The sequence below is a fragment of the Apiospora kogelbergensis genome (genome assembly GCF_038363985.1).
Source record: "Apiospora kogelbergensis strain CBS 113332 chromosome Unknown utg000005l_segment0_segment0, whole genome shotgun sequence".
Classification (NCBI taxonomy): Eukaryota; Fungi; Ascomycota; class Sordariomycetes; order Amphisphaeriales; family Apiosporaceae; genus Apiospora; species Apiospora kogelbergensis.
The window spans coordinates 2799894-2818740 of record NW_027117422.1 but is presented as its reverse complement, the minus strand read 5'-3'; the positions used below and the strand labels follow the sequence as shown (position 1 = coordinate 2818740).

The following is an 18847-nucleotide window of genomic DNA, read 5'->3' as shown; positions in this document are numbered from 1 at the left end:
AGATCACGCCAAAAACGAAGAACGACATCCTAACCAGACATTGCGATGTTATGTTCATAAGAGCTGTTGTCGTGAATACGAAGCTAGAGCCAGCATAAACTTTTGTGTCGCTCGCGCTCGGCGCAACAACACGTCATGACTTTAGGAAGCTACCTACTCTTACACCAGTACATGGGGATGAATGACCCAATCCTCCCTCCCTATTATCCTCCGTTTTCATTCGACGAGTCGTAACAAAACAAAATCGAGAAACGCAACGTGTTTTGGGCCAGTAGGTGTTGAATGGTGCTATCATTCCTTACCTCTGACCTTACCTCGCAGAAGACATTTCCGTTTCCGACCTGGAACATCAAGCGTAGTGGGAAAGCTCCAGCGTAAAATCCATGCTTTTCCTCCCCACGGTGATGTTTTATTCCTGTAAAATACATGCGATTAAGTATACTACCTGTTCAATGGTGGCAGTCCTGGTTTGGTGTCTGGGTATCGTATCCAGAGATGGCGATCGTCCGCTCCTGTCGCTTTTATAAGCGCTGTTGCAACATTTGAATTGCCTGCAGGTGAAAGCCGAAGAACAGACAGTCGGCAGAGGGCATCCGACCCCAGATGCGCCCAAAGTCTTTTACCTTCTGATTGCCGGTGGTGCGAGAATCCGGAAACAGAAGCCAGTGTGTCGTGGTAGCGGGTCGTTCCTCTTACCCTCGCTTACCCTTGGTGACAAAAGGGAGAAGGAAAGATAACAATAGATAGTGACAGATGCGTAGTAGGTGACGTGAAGACAGAAGATACCCACCATCGAGCCAAGATGGCTGCTTGCGCAAGTTGCCTCGATATTAGTAGCGGCGCAACTTGCGAGGATCTTCGTAGCCTCCTTCATACCCACGTTTCCGGTTGTCATCCTCTCTGGATCGGTCGTAGTCGCGATATTCTCGGCCACCCCTAACGGGCTCGTAGTTGGCGTTGACGCCGCCGCCGCCGCCGCCGCCGCCTCGTCTGTCGCGGTCGCCACCGAATCTGCCTCCGTCGCGTCCGCCAGATCTGTCATCATATGAGCGGCCACCGCCTCGGTCATACCCACCGCCGGGACCGTCTCGGTCTCGGTCACCACGGTCACGGTCACCGTAGCCACCACTGCGGCCGCCGTAGCCAGGACCTGCAGGAGCATTAGGGGGGCGCCGAAGCCGTTCTGTTGGCCGAAACCGCGGTCGCGGCCGCCGCTAAAGCCACCACCACCACCTCCACGGAATCCACGGTCACCTCCACGGAAGCCGCCGCCCCTACCACGACCACCACCAAAGCCACCGCCACGGAAGCCATCACGGCCACCGAAGCCGCCGCCGCCGCCAAACTGACCGGGGCCGGTAGGGCGAGGAGGAGCGCTCTTGGTATATCCACGGCCACCGAGGCCACCGCCGAAGCGACGGGGCTTCCATCCCTTAACTGTCCGGCCTCTCTCAACATCTACCTTGATACGTCGGTCTTTGATACGAATGCCATCGCAACCATCTAAAGCAGCTATTCACACGTGCGCAGCAACGCGCATTTGTCAGTAAAGCCTTACCACTATCTTATACCTTGGTCACAGGTCGGATGACTGGGGAAGGAAAAGAGATAGGCAAGCTTGAGGGCCAGGTCTCTGGTGAGGGACATGTTTTTATCTGGAAGGAATCAATGGCGGCTTTACCTCTCATGTCTTTCTCACGCTCAAATACGACGAAAGCATATCCACGGTGGGACTTTTTCTTCTTGTTGGGCTTCTCATGCGCATGCGTATCGGCAATGATTCGGATCTGTGAGTGGAATGGTCAGTTTGTGCAGAACTTGGGGGGCGGCGGCAATATAGATGGGGTTGTGACATACACGCTCGATGGGGCCAAAACGCCCAAACTCCCTCTCCAGATCGCTCTCGTTCGCATCGTAGCTGAGTCGCGCGACGATGAGCGTCTTGAAGGGGTCGCCTCGAATGTTGGGATCCTCGGCAGGTTTGTCTAGATGGAAGGTCAGTAGGTGGTACTTGTCAAGGGATAATCGCCATCGAAATGACGCGCATCGGGTATGAACCTACAGCTGACGGGGACCTCCTTCTGGAGACTTTCCTGGACAGCCTTCTTCTCCAGCTTCTTGCGGTCGCGCATTTGCAGCCAGCTCTCGGTGGGGGTGTAGTCATCTTGGTCTTTGTACGCGTTGAGCGCAGGCAGGAAGTCGGCAAGACCAGAGATGGTGGCGGTCTTGCGCTCGTGGGCGGGTTTGTCGGCGTGTTCCACCCACCGAAGAGGAGGCCGCGGCGCAAAAAGCGCAAGGAGCTGGGGGGGCAGCTTGTCCGTCATCGCGTGTTGAAATCTGCGAGCAAGTAACGAGACGAAAGATGCGCAGAGACTGTTAAAACAAGGTGGCGATGGAGAGGAAGAAGATGAAGTGCGCAGCGACAACTAGCGGATCATGTCCCTTTATTTGATCGCCAACACCAAAAAACAATGAAGGGGGATGAAGGGGATTGGGGGGGGCGGGTTTATGATGAAGACGAAAGTGCTGAAAGGGACAGATGCGATGGTCGCGTTTTTGCTGGAAGGCAGCTCTGAGCTACTGAGGAATTGTTCTTGCCAAGCAATGGCCGACATTTAGGCGGCATTGTTACAATGCCAATGTGCTAATTGCGCCGCCAAAACTCACTGCCAGGCTGAGTTCTGGCTGAGTAGGCTGAGTGGCAGGTGGGAAAACCAGCACTAGCCCCTCTGAGGCTTAGCCCCAAATTAATGCTCGGATCTCCCTGGGCGGAGGGCCGCCAATGGTGAAAGTTTCGCGAGAGCCTCAACCTCGAACCGACAATTCCGTGCCTTGGACGAGCGAGGTGCAAGCTGTTCTCATTCCACACCATCAAGATGACTATAAGGGCACTGGAGAGAGTCTCCGTCGGCCAGGTATGCCCCCTCTGGTCGGCTCCCCTACACCGTCAAGGCTTTTTTTACTGACCCCGACCCCCAACCATGTAGAATGGCATCGGCTCCTTCATCTTGCAATGCAAGCGCTTAGACATCCACTACTGCGACCACTCCGGCAGCTCCAGGGGCATGAAGTAAGCCCCCGAACCCGATGTACCCATCCGTCTCCTTGTTGCAGAACCGCAGTATCTGACCAGCAACTTGCGTCCAGCGCCTTCATCAAGACCCATCTCTCCAAGTTTGCCCAGACGCACCCGGCCATCGAATTCGCCGTGTCGCCCCGGCCGCGGAAGCACCCTGTAATGATCGGTCACTACATCAACGGCCGGCAAAAGTCCATCTGTGTCGCCAACATGGAGCCCTCCCAGATCCTGAAGAAGGCCGAGCTGCTGCGAGACGCCAGCGGAGACAAGGTCAAGCGTGTCAACAAGCCCGTCACGAGTATCAACGAGAGTGTCCGAGGAGTATGGTCCCCGTACCATGGCAACGGCATGGCGGTGTAGGTGTATGCTATCCAATTGGAGAATGGCGACTGCTACACCGGGGAGGCGTACGAGGAAGACGATATATTGGATGTACAATATGTACCGGCCCTCGAGACGAAGAAAATCCCGGCTACATTGTACTGTTATTATTACCATGTTGGAATGACCGTTCCCGTCCAGTGTATATATCGAATGAGACAAATGAGACAAGCAATAAGGTTAGGCAAGAATGCCTTGTGACTACGTTACGACTCATTCAAATGCATAAAACAGGTTGCAAGGACACATATAGGGGTATTCGTGATTTTTCTTTCTTTATATCGTTAACCTAATCCCAAACCTATGCCGTACCCCTTTTCATAAAGACGTAAAGTCAGCTACGAAGGCTGAGACCTGGCCATTTTTTGATAGCTTTCGGCACGATCAACCGCTCATTTCTTGCAGTTGATGATGTCGACGACTGCCAACATGGTCAGCACCTCCCTGGGGTGAAGTTATGGTTATGTTGAGGGGGAAGGGATTTCAACTTACAAGCAGGCTTGAGGGAAGCACCGCCAACCAGGAAGCCGTCAATGTCGGCCTCCTGGGCGAGCTCCTTGCAGTTCTTCTCGCTGACGGAGCCGCCGTAGAGGATGCGGGTCTCGTCCGAGGCCTGCTGGCTGACGTTGTCCTTGAGCCACTTGCGGATGCTGGCGTGGACCTCCTGGGCCTGCTCCTTGGTGGCGACCTTGCCGGTGCCAATGGCCCAGATGGGCTCGTAGGCGATGACGATCTTGGACCAGTCGCTGACCTCCTTCTTGAGGGCAGCGAGCTGAGCGGCGATGACCTCAAGGGTCTTGTTGGCCTCGCGCTGCTCGAGCGACTCGCCGCAGCACCAGATGACGCTCACACCGTTGTCGGTGGCGTACTTGGTCTTGGAGGCCACGACCTCATCAGTCTCGCCCAGGATGGTGCGGCGCTCGCTGTGGCCCAGGATGGCCCACTCGATGTTGGAGTCCTTGAGCTGGTGGGCGCTGGTCTCGCCGGTGAAGGCGCCGTTGGGCTTGTCGAAGACATTCTGGGCCGCAACGGCGATCTCCTTCTTCAGGGTCTCGCGGGCAGCAAGCAGGTAGATGGCCGGGGGGGCAACAACGGTCTCTGTGTTGAGGTGAAGGTAACTGGTGTAAGCCCACTGTCTCGGATAGAGGCAAGGATAGCTCGGGAGCGAAGGGGGTTTACTAACCGACGTTGGGGTCCAATTGAGCGTTGTTCAGGTTTTGGCAGATCTCCTTAACGGACTGGAGAGTACCGTTCCTGCGGGTAGAGCGTGATTAGTTTATTAAAATCATGAAAATGGATGGTTTTGTTGAGGCCTTTTCCGGAGCATAGCTGGCAAGGTCTTGGGGATAGACAGATACGTACATCTTGTGGTTAGCGGCAACGAGAGTCTTGCGAGCCATCTTGTCGGATTTCTAGGGTTTCCTGGTATTTACAAAAAAAACGAAGTAGGTAGTATGTAGGAGATGAAGAGGAGTCAAGGAATCAAGAGAGAAGATGCTGAAGTTGAGGTTTGTTGTTAAAGAACATGGCCATGGCATGGCGGGGTCCCCTGCTTGGCCTACTGGCCTGCTGGCCTACTGACGCAACACGCAACAAAAGCTCAGAGAGACCCCGCCAAAAAGCTCCTCCAACCCACCACAGGCCGGGAGGTCTGACCATCGTCAATCCAAAGCACCTCCCTCCTCGTACGTTAGTATCCAATAATCCCTCTGGAAATCCAAACTGTTGAGTCGCTGTCCATTCAGCACCCAGCAGTGGAGATGCGTCTGGCTTCATCCTTCGTTCCCACCTCGGTTTCATTCCAAGCTATCTATGTATACTAACTCGCACTTCCCGTTGTACGCCTGTCGCTGACCGTGGCACCGTACGATGCGGCTGGCATGTCGGGGCGAACAACCAGGCATCATTTGCCTTTCACAGAGATGCAATTCGGGCCGAGAAGCTGACAAACTCCTGAGATGCCAATATACATAGCACTAGACCTGTGGTACGCAAGACGCAATGTCACTCTTTTGCGCATCGGACAGAACACGGCCATTTGCGAGAGCCTGGCCCCGAGTCGCCCGGGAAGAGCCGACAGGCCCGCTGCATTAGCCGCTACATACAAATATTACAATCCCGGCCTCATCGCAGCAAACCCAACTCAGCGTTACAGAAGAGAAATCCCACCCGAGGAGATCTTTCAGTAAGATACTGCTTGATCTTGCAAATTAGAAGACTGGGTATAGGACACGGGTTCACTGTCTGGGGCAATCGAAGAGCAGCTGCGCAGCTTGCGACTTCACCAAACCTCAGACAAGAGGCTGTCTTAACTCGCCACGATGAGTGGCAGAGACCCGGAGCCCCAGCCTTGGGAGCTACGCGAGACTGTAATTCCGCCTGAACTGCCTGTTGGTGTGAGACCCGCCCCTACATGTCCCTGCCAGCCGCCCAAGCAACGTCCCCGTGTATTGATTTCGTGGACGGGAAAGGCTTCTCAGTGCGCGACTTTCATTGTGACTATGTTCGAGGGCCCGATCCGTGAATGCATTGGATACTCTACTCATGTACACGATTGCCCACATAGATTGGTAGAGAGATGCAAGAGGCTAACTGTTGAAATAGATTACAAGTCTCAAGAGCCATGAAACCCTGCGTTTATTGGCTTTGACAAGCGAATACCCCTACATGGTATAGATATGATTGTGAGAGTCGGCTTTGTGCCAGTATGTCATTCTACTGAGTTACGGACTGGTCCCCTTGTTCCCGGCCAGTCCTAGCCGGCACTGCCCTCTCCAGTCACATCGGCGAGATATGCCGAGGGAGGTCGGAGCCGACATCAACCCAAAGATAGACCTATCATCCATCAATACGCTGCAGCATAAAAGACACGCCGGTACGCTAGGCTTCCAACTTGTGGGCGTGGGTAATCATACAAACCGGAGGCGGTAGCTCCAAAGGGAGGAGCACTTCGATTGACCGTCAAGCAGCGTCTAGGCATTGCCGACACTGGTCCGACCTGTGAAAACTCAAGACAACGACCACCACCAACTCAGAGAGCCTTACCCGTCATAGTTCGAGACGGCTATCCGGCTGGCCCCGAAGATGGTCTTGGCCCCATAGCAAAACGTCAACCACCAAACAAACTTATCACGGCCCCACAGCTTACGCACTTACGATATATACAATTATAAGATGCTACACCCCCATCGTCAAGACATCCTGAAGCGAGCACTAGTGGTTTAGTGGTAAAATCCATCGTTGCCATGAAAAACTCGATGGGCCCCGCGTTCGATTCGCGGCTAGTGCAATAATACATTTTATAAAACTTTTCTTTTAATTTTATACCTTTTCTTACTCCTTTTACCCCTTTTACCCCTTTTTAAAAAAAGATTATTATTAAATATACTCTGTATACTGGGTAGGAGTAGTTAACTGTTCTTTTTGGCCTCCCTGGGCAAATTGTGTAAGGTTCAATTACATAGTGTGGTCGGGGTGGCTGGCGCAAAGGTTCATATGGCGGTGGTACTGGCTCTATAAGGGAATCGAGTCTGTACTGTCGCAATCGGCCTCGTGAATCAGCGGGGGAAGTATAACAGAGGCCAAAGTAGCATTACGATGTAAAGTAGAATATGACCTTGTCTGCTGTGGATGAATGAATTGCATGGGTTGAATGTGCTGGAATTGACTAGCTACCTGTTCGTACCTAAGCCCCTTTCCATGGTATATATTTCTGGTTACTGAGGCGCGCGTTGTGTGACAGTTCGCTTTGATAGAAAGCTCAAGCTGTCTGTATGAGCAAAGCGTCTGGTTTTGATAGGGTTCTCCTGTCTTGTGGTTTCTATGTGAACTCATGCGTCCGGTGCCTAATAATTCAACCGTTGCCCTTCCAGCTCATGCCGCGTCCCCCTCCAACTGCTTGGCTGGAGTAAAAACACCCCGGGCACAGAAAAGGCCTGGCCAAGTAAAGGTTGAGCCTGACGCTTTCAAAGGTCATAAATACCTGATCTCTTCTAATCTTGCTGGTCCTTCCCTCTTCCCTCTTCTGTCCTCACCCACATCACCGTCCACAGTTCTTACCACAGATATACCCATCAAGATCCAACATACTACCGGACACCTCGCCCTGTTGCGTGCTAGTCAAGTACCCTCTTGCAAGCATGGGCGGAGCTATGGAGATTGTCAGCCTCGTGGCTGGGCTACTGAGCCTTGCGGAAATCATGGTCAAGCGAGGTTACACAGCCGTCGGTCGCTACCGCGGCGCGCCACAAGACTACATCACCATCAACGCGGACCTTTCGCATTTGGTAAATGACCTCCGCAGCCTCAAGGGCTCGATCGAGAGTTACGGCAGCACCATATCTGATGAGCAGTCCAAGCTTCTCATGGACAGTCTCAGGCTTTGCTGGGGACATGTCAGCGAGCTCAAGAAGATTTTGGCGTTGGAAGAGGACCCTCATTTTGAATTTGCCTCGTTTCTGGTAGATATCGAGGCGGGCGGCCAACCGCAGGAGCAACAGCCACAGCCGATCTGGACAAGGGCCACTTGGATTATGAGGAGGGATCAAGCATTTGAGGTCCTCCAACAGCTCAAGTCCCAGAGAGAAAACATCCAAATGTTTGTACAGCGTGGCCTTGTGTAAGTAATCTTCACCTTCGTACCTTGATGGCTTGCTCCTGATGCTGATGACGACGGTCCAGACAAAGAGTGGAGGAGATGCAAGTCGGCATGAAAAATGTAAACAGAAACGTCGCCGCCGTCGTGGCTCAACTTTCTGGTGAGTAATGCACCCCGAGGAAAGCTCCATGCTCCGCACATGTATCCCCATCACCTCAGAACTGCAACATTATGAGCCGACATGAGAAAACGAGGGCCGAAGACCAATGAATCCTGCCTTCTCATGCTGTGCTGCCATGACAAATGCTGCCCTAATCGCCGATCATGATAACGAAGAGCACTCAAGGAACGTTACTGACAGGCATTGCTGAAAATTAGACGCCGATATTCGCGAGTTCAGACGCTGGTGGACGACCATCATGGAAGAGATCAGGGATATGCACCGCGACAAGAGCAGCAATCAAGAACCAAATACCTGCAGGTGGATCACGATGGAGCAGGACTTGGTGAACTGGCTTGAAGAGGGGGCAGCAACCATGACTACCATGCTCAACTCGTCTCGATTCTGCTGGATCTGGGGCATTCCCGGTTCAGGGAAAACAGTCATGGCATCATACCTCATCGACCATGTCGCAAGTATCAAAGGACAGCGAAATTGCACCTATTACTACTGCCTTCACTCTCGAGGGAAAGATGAGACAGGAGACTTCCTTCGATGCGTCATCAAGGACCTTTCGAGGAAAGCAGACCACATTCCGGAGAACATTCAGCAGCGCTTTCGGGAGGACGTCAAACCGGCGGAGGAAGACCTGCTAGAAAGCCTCGTCCATTTGGCTGAGAAGCTGGAACGTATCTACATTGTTGTTGACGCCATCGACGAGAGCCAGGATCGGGGACACATTGCGCGAGTGCTTCAGAAGATAGGCACGTGTAGCGAGTTCTGGAGAATCTCTCTCCTGGTGACCAGCCGAGACGAGACCGATATCCGTGAAATCTTCACTAAACAGTCGCCCGGTTGTGTCGAGATCCCTATGTCTGGTGCAGGCGTCAAGAATGACATGCGAAAACTTGCACACAAGGAACTGGGGAAGATCCACGGCTGGAATGAAGCAATGATGGAACGCGTGGAGAGTGCACTGGTCGATCGGGCCCAGGGCATGTTCCGATGGCTAGTATGTCAGCTTGATCTGGTGAAACGATTGAACCAAGAGTCAATTTGTGACGAGCAATACATCTTGCAACAGATCAAAGGCTTCCCCGAGGATCTTTTCGGAACCTACGAGCGCATTCTCACCCAGATTCCGGATGCAGACCACGAATTTGCCCGTATTGCACTGGCTCTGCTCTGCAACCCTCGCACACCCATCACCAGTGCAGAGATTCTTGTTGAGGTGTCTTTGTACAAGGTCCAGTTCGGCAACGTCGGCGTGTATAATGTGGATCGTCTGAGAAATGTTTGCAGCTGCCTTGTTACTGTCACGAGAAGGAAGGACGCCAGGCTATCAACCAAGTTCAACTATCCCGAGGCACCAGTGGCCCACAGGGTAGTACTGGCACACTATACGGTCAAGGAGTATCTCTTCTCTCGGCACGCCGCCGAAGGCAAGGCTAAATTCTTCGCATTGTCTGAAGACTTCCTAAGGATAGTCGATTTGGTGGCTTTCTTTCGAGCACTGCAACGCTTTGGCATCAGACATAACCCGACGCGTAAAAACCTAGTACATCCCTCGGATGAATACGCCCTGGCAGTGACCGAAAATGCTCTGTCCCAACGCCGTATGGAGCTGATGGAGAACGAGGAGCTGGTGGACCTGGTTTGGAAGTCGCTGAAGCCCTCTTCACAGCATGCAGCTTACCTCAAGCAGGTAGGCGGCATAAAGGCGACAATGCGTAGGGAGTTCCCACAGTGGGAGAAGCTCCTTCTCGGTATCGAGGCGCGACCGATGGGTCACTATGCGGATCAGATCGGGGTTTTGCTCAACCTGGTGCTCCTAGGCTGGCCGGAAATGGCAAAGAAATACATGGAGGAATGTCCTGACTTCAAAAACCTGAGCCTCAGGAAGCGAGAGGAAATCTGGACAGCGACATTCAGTATCGAGAAGGAGAACTATGAGACGCTTCTGGCACATGTTGTCCGAACACGTAATAGCGCTTTTCTTGACCTGTTCATCGCCAACGGGGCAGATTTTGACTGTGAAAGCGAGGTTCTATTCAGTCTGCTGCAGTCTTTGTCTGCTGGCGGTGTCGATAGCGATATCGCCTTTTCTTTACTCAAGAAGGTTCTGCAGCAAGGCGCCAAGCCTAATCCCAAACCATTCGCGCCAAATAGACATATGGCCTCTGATGCGGCGGAGGAACCATTGCCGGAGCAGTTCGCTTACACCCCTCTTCAGATCGCTATTATGCACCTCGAAACAGAGTGGGTTGAGCTTCTGCTCTTCTGGGGGGCGGATGCCAAAGGTTGCGGCATTGAAGGCGGCCATGTCCCAAGAGCATTTGATGGAGACCGAGACAACGAGCATTTCAACGGCGATTGTCTGAAAAGGTTTGGTCTGAAAACACCGTTGGAGCTTTGCAACATCGTCAAACCGGCGTGGGTGAACGACGACAACAAGCGACTGGCGGATATCGCAAGACGAGATATTCGGCATTCCCTTGAACGTTGGATGGAAAGTGGTTTCGATCGTGCGTGTACTGGCACCCTGAAAAGTCCGCACGTGGCGTCCTGGTAGCGATTCAGCCATACAAGTATGGGCCTCGGAGAGAGAGCCAGGGATGGAATACGGGGACATACCAGTATTGAAGAGCTGTCTGTCTTCTCGTCTGGTTGGCCATCCCGTCCTCTGTATGAACAAGTTCAGGATATGTATGTGTCATGACTTACTGCAATGGATCTGGAGATGATGAATTGAATATGAATCAGAAGCTAATCCTAAGATTTGACTGTAACGATCCGAATATCACGCGAGCGTGCGACATTTGGTCGTACTGACATTTTTCCTTTTTATGTGCTGCAAAAAGTCTACAACAAACACGTTGTTGGAGTGGCAGCCGCGATTGACATGGTTAATCATTTATCAAACGCAGCTCGCCACTGTCCACATCATTGCCGACTTGAACATAGGTTACTACCTGCATGTACATTTCGAGTCAAAATTGCGAATACAAAGTGTATGATCACATGCAGGCCGATATCCTGTTTCCCCTGAATTGGACTGAGAAACGGGCTTTGATTTGCTGGCTGGACTTCCGCATCTGGGCATGTAATGATAAGGTAGAAGGACAGTAACCCGTGATTGCAGCTATGAAGGATGGCATCAGGTCCCTTTACACCTGATGTAGGACCTGGAGCCAGATTGATTTTCGCTTGGGGCAACATGATTGGTTTCATACCTTCCACCAGCCAGGCATTTGGCAATTTGTACCATCCGTCAACCTAGTCATCATGACTTGGGGCCCATTACAGAATCCAGAAGACGCAGCAAACACCGAGTGTGCAGAACAAGGCGCTGCACAACAATGTCAGGAGAATACCCGATTCATAACCGCCATGGGTGCTCTTCGCCTTGCCTTTTGGGACAACGATACCGCTCTGTTCCTCCATCGCACGTTAGTATTTCCGCCCAAAAAGAACCGGGAAGGAAAACAACAGATAAAACAACAGACTTAGGTACGTATGCCGAAGGACAATGAGACACATGAAGAATGAACATAAATCAGCGGCATCGAGACTGTCCGGGGGAAAACCACCACTCACCTCCTTGCGGGCGCGGATAATGTCCGTGAAGATGGTCTCGAGCATTTGCTCGAAATGATAGTAGGAGAGATCGTCTTCTAAGACGAAACCGCCACCGTAGTCGGGGACCTTGGGAAGTTTCTTCTGCAGCTTGGCCTTACTCAGACTATGAAGCTCTTCTCCGTTCAGTCGCACTTGATTGAGGAAGATATGAAACTCTTCGCTGTCAAATGCGCGCTGCTCGAGAAAGAATTCCAGCCACTGTTGCACTTCTTCGGTACTGGCGGTGCGCGGTGGGAAGCTGGCGACTTGGTCTGCCCACCCAAAGCCCGAGGGCATCTCATCCGACTTGTCGCTGCTGGACATGGCGGTGTTCGACGGGAAGTTTGAAACTGAAATGAAGTGGTTTGGTTCAACTTGACAGGCCCAAGTGTATTGAGCAGTATGCGGGAAGATGCGAGGGTTGGATTCGCCAAAGAAGGGCGAAAAATGCTGGGGTGTTTGTTGTTCCTTCCTGGTTGCACTGTAGATGGTCTACTTCTAAGAAGGAAAGCCCCCAGTTTGAATTAGGTCAATCATACATGAGGTATTGTTGATTTTTCTTTTCTTTTCGTGGAATTTCATCATACGAACAGAGCAAACTCTCCAATAAAAAGCGTCCAACAATGGTACAAGAAGCTGCAACTGACCAGCTCTTTACAAGGAGCACGTCGAAAAGGTCAGGAATTGAACAGTAAAGTTGTCATATTGTTTATACAATGGACTGGTACCTAATATAGACTCAAAGCCCAAACTCCAGATGCTCACTTTGACTGAAACCCGAAGCCAGCAGCTAGATGTGATGCTATTACGAGGCCCTTTGACTTATGAAGTCCTACGACCTCTTCTGACCTATCTCAGCCATCTCAACATCATCCCAGTCTTCGCCCAGCTCCCCTATCTTCCTACCCACATATATACCGGCCGCCGTGACGATACTTGCCAGCAAGAACCAGCCCTCGAACCAGCGATCCACGAAACCCGGTTCAAGAGCACTCTCCAAGGCATCCCCGACAGCGCTTCCCACCTCCTTGGGAAGGTTGCTGCGTAACAGTAGGGCGGAAGAGATGACGTAGATAGCGCTGATCTGCCCGATGAGAAGCGCAAGATTGGCTTGCGCTTGGTAAAGGAGGCCAGGGGCCCATTTTGCGAATATGTGGAATGTTTGGAGAGCCGAGTTGGCCGAGGCCGCAAGGATAACCCCAGAGAGCAAGAAAGAGATCTGGCGAGCCCACGCGATCTGGTCGAGCTTCGGGTCCCAGTGTTTTGCGAGGAGACCTAGCATGCGATTGATCGGATCTGATGAAGAAAAGGAGGCAGATGGCGAGTATAACCGACGGAGACTTGTGAGCGTCGTTGCTAAGATTCTATACACACAGTACAGACTGAACACGTATGTTGGAATCACAAAAAGCTTCCCCATCGGTGTTGCTGTTCGGGCAGAGTTTGCCTGGCGCGATTTCAGGTTCGAGAGTGAGTTGCTCAGGTTGGCTTCCATTGCCTCGAGACCAGTGATTTCAAGTTTCAAGTCACGAATCTCACCAGCGTCACCACCGCCACGGATAGAACCCAGCATTTTAGTAACCAGGCCGCCCTTCTCCTTGGCGGACGATTCGGCTACTTTCCGTTGCAGCGTCTGCAGCCGGTGGCGTTTAGTCAGCAGCATCTCGTTCGTAGCGTCCAGTCCCGCCTGCTTCCGCGCAATGTCGGATTCCGTCACAGGCCGTCTGGAGGCCGGGCTTCCAAACGTATGCCATGGCGAAGACACGGAAGCGAAACCCGACAGTAATGCCATGAGCGAGATGCCAATAACACCGATTCGCTCAAGACAAGCACGTGCTAGCCCACCAGTACTCTGCGCCTGGGATTTCGCCATCTTGACGCTTGCGTGGATATCCTTGCCGTCAATCGGTACGAGGTGTCCGAGTGACCAGAAGGCGAACAACCAGAGGCCAAACACAGCAAACTGAAGGACCCATGCCGTCCGGGGGATGCGGCCCTTGGCGTTGCGTTGGAATGTCCAGCCTGAACTGGCGACCAGTGATTGGAGTTCGAGAAACGGTATTACGACGATCAAGAAGAAGAGTAATGTGGGTACGGTTATTTTGAGAGCGGTTGCGCGCGCATACGGGCTGACCAGCTCAGAGATCTCGCAAAGGATCAGCTCGGCCAGCACGGCGGCGAGGCCTACAGTTGTTGAAAAGGCGGCCGCTGCCACGCGCCGGCGGAGCGACTTGGAGCCATGTTCGGCATGTGCCTGCTGTAAGGAAAGCGGAGCATCCGACGGCAGGAAGTGGTCTTCGCCGTCGCGAGAATTCTGGACCCGGGAAAGCTGGGGGAAGATGTTCCGCAGGACGACAAGCGAGACGACACCGAAGGTCAAGATGAAAGGCGTGAGGGCTATCAGGGTCGAGGCTGTCGAAAGCGCGGGCGACCCGGGCGCGGTACACAGATCATCGCCGCAGTCGGTCGACGAGGAGCGCATTGGAAGTCCAGCTATACAAAGGCAGGTTGTTTCGAGGTCGGATTATTGGTGGGGGGGGAGGTAGCGCGCGATGATGGGGTGTCTATCTGCGGGCCACGGACGGCACACTACATCGAGGCAGACAAGAATAGAGACACGGAGGATCAGATAGGCAACGAAGGAGCCATGCCAGAATGAAATATTCAAGTTCTTAATTAAGCGACATGCTTCCCAGAGAGTGCAAGGTGGTTTTGCGACAGGAGTTTATCGGAGATGCAGGTAGTGTTGGGACTGGGCAACTGGGGGAGGGACTCCACTCGAACCTGTGCGAGCATCCGGGGAGGGATCGTTAGAAGATGACGACGACCTGGGTTCTACAAGTCAGCAAGTCCAGCCGGCAGCTAATGCACGGCCCAGAGCGTTTCGAGAATCCAGTTGCCAGTCTCACAATCACATCCCGTGTCAGGAACGCGCATTTTGTGGTTGGCGGCTGTTGCCGATCTGCAGGCCATCACAAACGCCTAACGCAAACGAGGTGCGAGCCTACTGGGACCTGTGGCTGGTGGCTGGGCTGTTGTGGCGCACGGGATTCCCCCAAACCGCCCTAAGCAACGACGCATCCTTACCTAAGCGGACAGGGGAGCTCATCGAAAAAGTTCAATGTCGCGCGACCCTGTACCATTGAATTGCGGGCTCGTAGTGTTGAAGATACTACCGCAATCCCTTCGCCCAATCCACGTAACTGGGGCGGTTGTCGAGTTTCGTGATTAGCAGACATGGCTTCTTCACTTAGAGGCAGCAGTGCTGCTGCGGCATTATTGCGGAGTAAGTGCAATTGGTTCACGAATGGCTCGCCCAAACACCTGAACCCATCGCTTGTGGGATCACCTACTAACCCGATTACAGGGAGACCGAACATATGCGCCAGCTGCAGAACAACACAATCTCTTCGGCCATACTCTGTCGCCGCCGAGGCACAGGCGACAGCCGAAGCTCACCACCTCAAGCCCACTCAATCAGAACCTCATGTGCCCTTCACAGTGCCCCGGACAGCCGAGTACCGCCTCCGGTCCAGCATCATCCTCTCCCGAGCCCCGCTTCTTACCCGGCCGCTCACGCCCTTTGAAGATGCCTTCTTCTTCTACCAGAAGCGACTGAACGAGCGTTTGACCACCGAGTTTCGACACAGCATGTTCTTCAAGAAGGACACGGCAGCCGACCTGGACTGGAGGATCAAGTTCGCGGAGCGCGGCGGTCTCGTGGCCAAGGAGCTGGGTAGGTACTACGCCAAGGGCCGAAATGCATGGAACGACGAATTGCTGGTCGGCAGTACTCTCAGTGACACGAACCGAATTCGGGAGACTTTGTTGAAGGACGCTGAGTCGAGAGTCACCGAGGATGGTGAGAAAGCCAAGCCGGACGAGATTGTGCCTGCGGAGAAGCCGCAGCCGCGAATCACCGAGTCGGACCAGAAGAATGATGTGCGAAAGCTAGACCGCAAGCTGGATCAGACATTGTACCTAGCTGTCAAGAAAGCAAGTGGAGAGTGGCAGTTCCCGACTGACGACATGTCGACAGAGGAGAATCTGCATCAGGTAAGCAGAGAACCGCAGTCAGGGATATTGACGTATGCTAATGCCATTCCAGGCTGCTCAGCGGATATTGGATGCGGCAGCAGGCCCTAACATGAACACATGGATCGTAGGTCGCGTGCCCGTGGCCCATCATGTTGTGCAGCCGGTGTTCAAGGAGGACACGTCGTTAGCGACAAAGGGGGAGAAGACATTCTTCTTAAAGGGCAGAATTATGGCCGGTCAGGCTGATCTGAAGGAGAACACCCTGGGCTACAGAGACTTCAAGTGGCTGACGAAAGATGAGCTTAAGGAGCTTTTCCCAGAGCCGTACTTTAAGTCTGTACGGAACATGATGGCAGACCGGTGATACAGTAAAGTTGAAGAGTCCGGTCTCAAACTTGAAGTAGACCGTGTGTACTGTACAAGCTAAATATGTAAACAAGCAATGTACTCTATTGTACACTACAAATGTCATTGTAAAATAATTCGTTATGGTGGAATTGTGTCTCTGTATTATGTCTTCTACCAGCTATGCTGCGAATGATTAGGGACTCGCCTCTCTAACAGCGCCATACGTCCGAGGCGAACCATCCACCCCTGAGAAGCAAGACGGAATCTATTTGCGCGTTGGCGCGATTCCATAGATAAGGCGCAGTAAAGGTATACTGCTTTCTGAATCAAGGGGTCTATTATCAAGCGCAGGCTATGCTCGTGCCTGATATATACCAGTAAACGACTCCCACTAAACAAACCTGGAAGAACGTGCCCCCCTCCCCACCCCTTTTCCTCCGCGGATCCTCGCCCATTATGCCATCTCATAGATGGGATTCATCCCGCCACTTCTTTTCTGACTGTGGCCCTGGTCTTGTGAGTCCCCACTCACTGCTCCAGCCGTCTCCCCCGTGCTTTGCTGGCTGACACGCGGAAGTGGCGAATGCATCATCGCAGTCTCGTTCGATCTCTCAGAGATGGCGGACAGCGGTGGCACGCAGCGGTCTCGGTCCGGGTCGTAGGCTGTATATTGTAGTGGCTGCGCTTGCTGTTCCCGCCGAGTGTGGAGAGGACACAAGGAAGGCCCAGCTGACGGAATGACAGGGTGGGGGTTGTCGGCCGGCAGCTCGGCCTTGTAATATCCATGTGCTTCTTGATTATTTTCGCCAGCTTGGTGATGGTGTGGATGAACGGGTGTGTTTGCAGGAGTAATGGTATTCGGGCTGACCTTGTCGTCACAGTTGCTGCCGTCGACATTGTGAGGGCTACCACCAAAACCGCGAGTAGTGCCAGCAGGCGATGGGCGCAGGCCTTCGTATCCGGGCTCATTCTTGGTCTTGATACGACGGTAGCGGAGTACCAGGAAGACGAGGGCGACGAGAAGGATTGCAACCACGCCGGCTCCAGCACTGACACCAGCCAAGGCGCCTTTGGAGAGAACCGGGCCCCCAGAATTCGTTGTCGATGCTGCAGCGGAACCTGTGGCAGCGGAACCACCTCCGCTCGAGGTTTCCGGTGCAGTGGTAACGGTAGTTCCACCATCGCTTCCCTTCGTCGGCTGGTTGCTGGCAGCCGCGGTCGGCGTGTATCCAGGAGAAAAAGCAATAGTGCCACCCGAGGTCCTGGGCAAGTTCGCGTGATTGGTGAGTATCTGGCCGTCGAAGAAGAGCGGCGAATGGTCCCCACGGTTGGAGCAAAGACAGTCCCGGTTGCCACTGTTTATATAGGGCTTGTCGAGGTCCTCCTCGCAGCCAAACCATCCCACATCCAGGCTTCTCTCAGGGGAATTATCGCAGTGTATAAGACTCACCCACTGCTGGTTGCTGTAGTCGCCCTTATTTGGACAAACACCCGCCTTGTAGCTCTCGTCAGTGCAGCCTACGAGGTAGGTAGTACGATAGTCAACTGTAAGTTGTGATCTATTGGTCAGCTATTTTGTTCATCTCGAGGAACAGCTATGGATCAATCTTGAATCAATTTGCGGGAAAGACCAAAGTCTCGATAGACAAGTGGTTTTGCACAAGGTGTTTTTCCAACTCACAGTTAAAGCATGCGTTGCTGGATAAACAGGTATCACCCGTGCTGCAGCACTGATAATGTTGTCCAGAGGCAGCGTTCCCGCAGGGGATATAGTCCTTGTATGCCTCCTTGTTGGCAGACATGTAGCAAGTGCCATTGGAGATTAGAAGGTTGGCGTCGGCCATGGTTTATCTTGGCACACAAGGCGCGATCTTTGAACCAAAGCAGGTAGGTGGCATTTGCAGTCTGCGTTGCGGTTGCGGTGTAGCAGGAAACCCCAGAAATCAAAAAAATAACTGGCGTGCGCACTGCGGTGCGTGGGTTGCAACAGGCGTCACGACGAAGGTATCACCCTGTGCGCTGCTTGGCTTGATGGGAGTCAGAAGAGTGAGCAAGCAAGCGGATTGCAGAGAAGAGCACCAAATAGTCACTGGCAGGGCTGGTTACCATCTGAACTTCTTGGGCTCAAAATCACATCCGGATAATATTCAATCATCTGCTCTTCACCTGGGCCTTTCTTTGTTATCACTTAGGACTACTTTGGTGCCAATTTACTCCTAGGCCACTTACTTCCCTTGGCAAAACTCGATTGATCATATGGGCAATAGGCCAATAGGTTGGTCTTTATTTGTAGACTTCCCATGTCAGCCTCTACAAAGGTCAAGTCAAATATCTCTTTTAGGCATATTAACAGATTGGCAGCCTGGCTTTCCATTCATTTCCTATGTGTCTATTGCTTCTTCCAATGATCACTCAGTCTTAGCCATATGCAATCTCTGCCATCTAGCATCTGGCGTCCGTTGTATAGGAGATCAGCACGGAGGGCTACTAAAGGGAACTGAACTGCATGTTACCAGTTGTATTAACTCGATTTTCTCCATGCCCCGAAACTCAATGGCCATATAACAACCTGTTGATAATGGTCGCCCTATAGTAGAGCTAGGCTTGGCCGCTTGGGCCTCAGTGC

The 18847-nt window shown here is 52.8% G+C and overlaps 8 protein-coding genes across 8 annotated transcripts; 3 read left to right on the top strand and 5 right to left on the bottom strand.

Annotated features, from left to right (window-relative positions):
• Nucleotides 1-830: 830 nt before the first annotated feature.
• PG998_007512 (RNA recognition domain-containing protein) lies at nt 831-2324 on the bottom strand (the record flags this gene model as incomplete). Its single annotated transcript, XM_066874328.1, has 5 exons — nt 831-1150; nt 1198-1512; nt 1682-1787; nt 1858-1985; nt 2063-2324. The coding sequence occupies 5 exons, from the start codon at nt 2322-2324 to the stop codon at nt 831-833; spliced, it is 1131 nt and encodes a 376-aa protein (XP_066730273.1).
• A 552-nt stretch (nt 2325-2876) lies between these two features.
• On the top strand, nt 2877-3439 carry PG998_007511 (mitochondrial 54S ribosomal protein mL43; the record flags this gene model as incomplete). Its single annotated transcript, XM_066874327.1, has 3 exons — nt 2877-2915; nt 2988-3070; nt 3148-3439. The coding sequence occupies 3 exons, from the start codon at nt 2877-2879 to the stop codon at nt 3437-3439; spliced, it is 414 nt and encodes a 137-aa protein (XP_066730272.1).
• A 413-nt stretch (nt 3440-3852) lies between these two features.
• Nucleotides 3853-4920, bottom strand: PG998_007510 (triose-phosphate isomerase-like protein; the record flags this gene model as incomplete). Its single annotated transcript, XM_066874326.1, has 4 exons — nt 4823-4920; nt 4644-4714; nt 3953-4558; nt 3853-3881 (listed from the first exon to the last, which is right to left on the bottom strand). Exons 1-4 carry the CDS (start codon nt 4858-4860, stop codon nt 3853-3855), a joined length of 744 nt encoding a protein of 247 aa, XP_066730271.1. The 5' UTR covers nt 4861-4920.
• Nucleotides 4921-7599: 2679 nt separating this feature from the next.
• On the top strand, nt 7600-10789 carry PG998_007509 (uncharacterized protein; the record flags this gene model as incomplete). The annotated part of the gene is made up of 3 exons (XM_066874325.1): nt 7600-8078; nt 8141-8217; nt 8436-10789. 3 exons carry the CDS (start codon nt 7600-7602, stop codon nt 10787-10789), a joined length of 2910 nt encoding a protein of 969 aa, XP_066730270.1.
• A 728-nt stretch (nt 10790-11517) lies between these two features.
• On the bottom strand, nt 11518-12159 carry PG998_007508 (uncharacterized protein; the record flags this gene model as incomplete). The annotated part of the gene is made up of 2 exons (XM_066874324.1): nt 11518-11649; nt 11815-12159. 2 exons carry the CDS (start codon nt 12157-12159, stop codon nt 11518-11520), a joined length of 477 nt encoding a protein of 158 aa, XP_066730269.1.
• Nucleotides 12160-12667: 508 nt separating this feature from the next.
• Nucleotides 12668-14317, bottom strand: PG998_007507 (uncharacterized protein; the record flags this gene model as incomplete). Its single annotated transcript, XM_066874323.1, has 1 exon — nt 12668-14317. The coding sequence occupies one exon, from the start codon at nt 14315-14317 to the stop codon at nt 12668-12670; it is 1650 nt and encodes a 549-aa protein (XP_066730268.1).
• A 755-nt stretch (nt 14318-15072) lies between these two features.
• PG998_007506 (mitochondrial 54S ribosomal protein mL46) lies at nt 15073-16237 on the top strand (the record flags this gene model as incomplete). Its single annotated transcript, XM_066874322.1, has 3 exons — nt 15073-15121; nt 15203-15891; nt 15944-16237. The coding sequence occupies 3 exons, from the start codon at nt 15073-15075 to the stop codon at nt 16235-16237; spliced, it is 1032 nt and encodes a 343-aa protein (XP_066730267.1).
• Nucleotides 16238-16675: 438 nt separating this feature from the next.
• PG998_007505 (uncharacterized protein) lies at nt 16676-18065 on the bottom strand (the record flags this gene model as incomplete). Its single annotated transcript, XM_066874321.1, has 2 exons — nt 16676-17791; nt 17853-18065. 2 exons carry the CDS (start codon nt 18063-18065, stop codon nt 16676-16678), a joined length of 1329 nt encoding a protein of 442 aa, XP_066730266.1.
• Between the last annotated feature and the right edge of the window lie 782 nt (nt 18066-18847).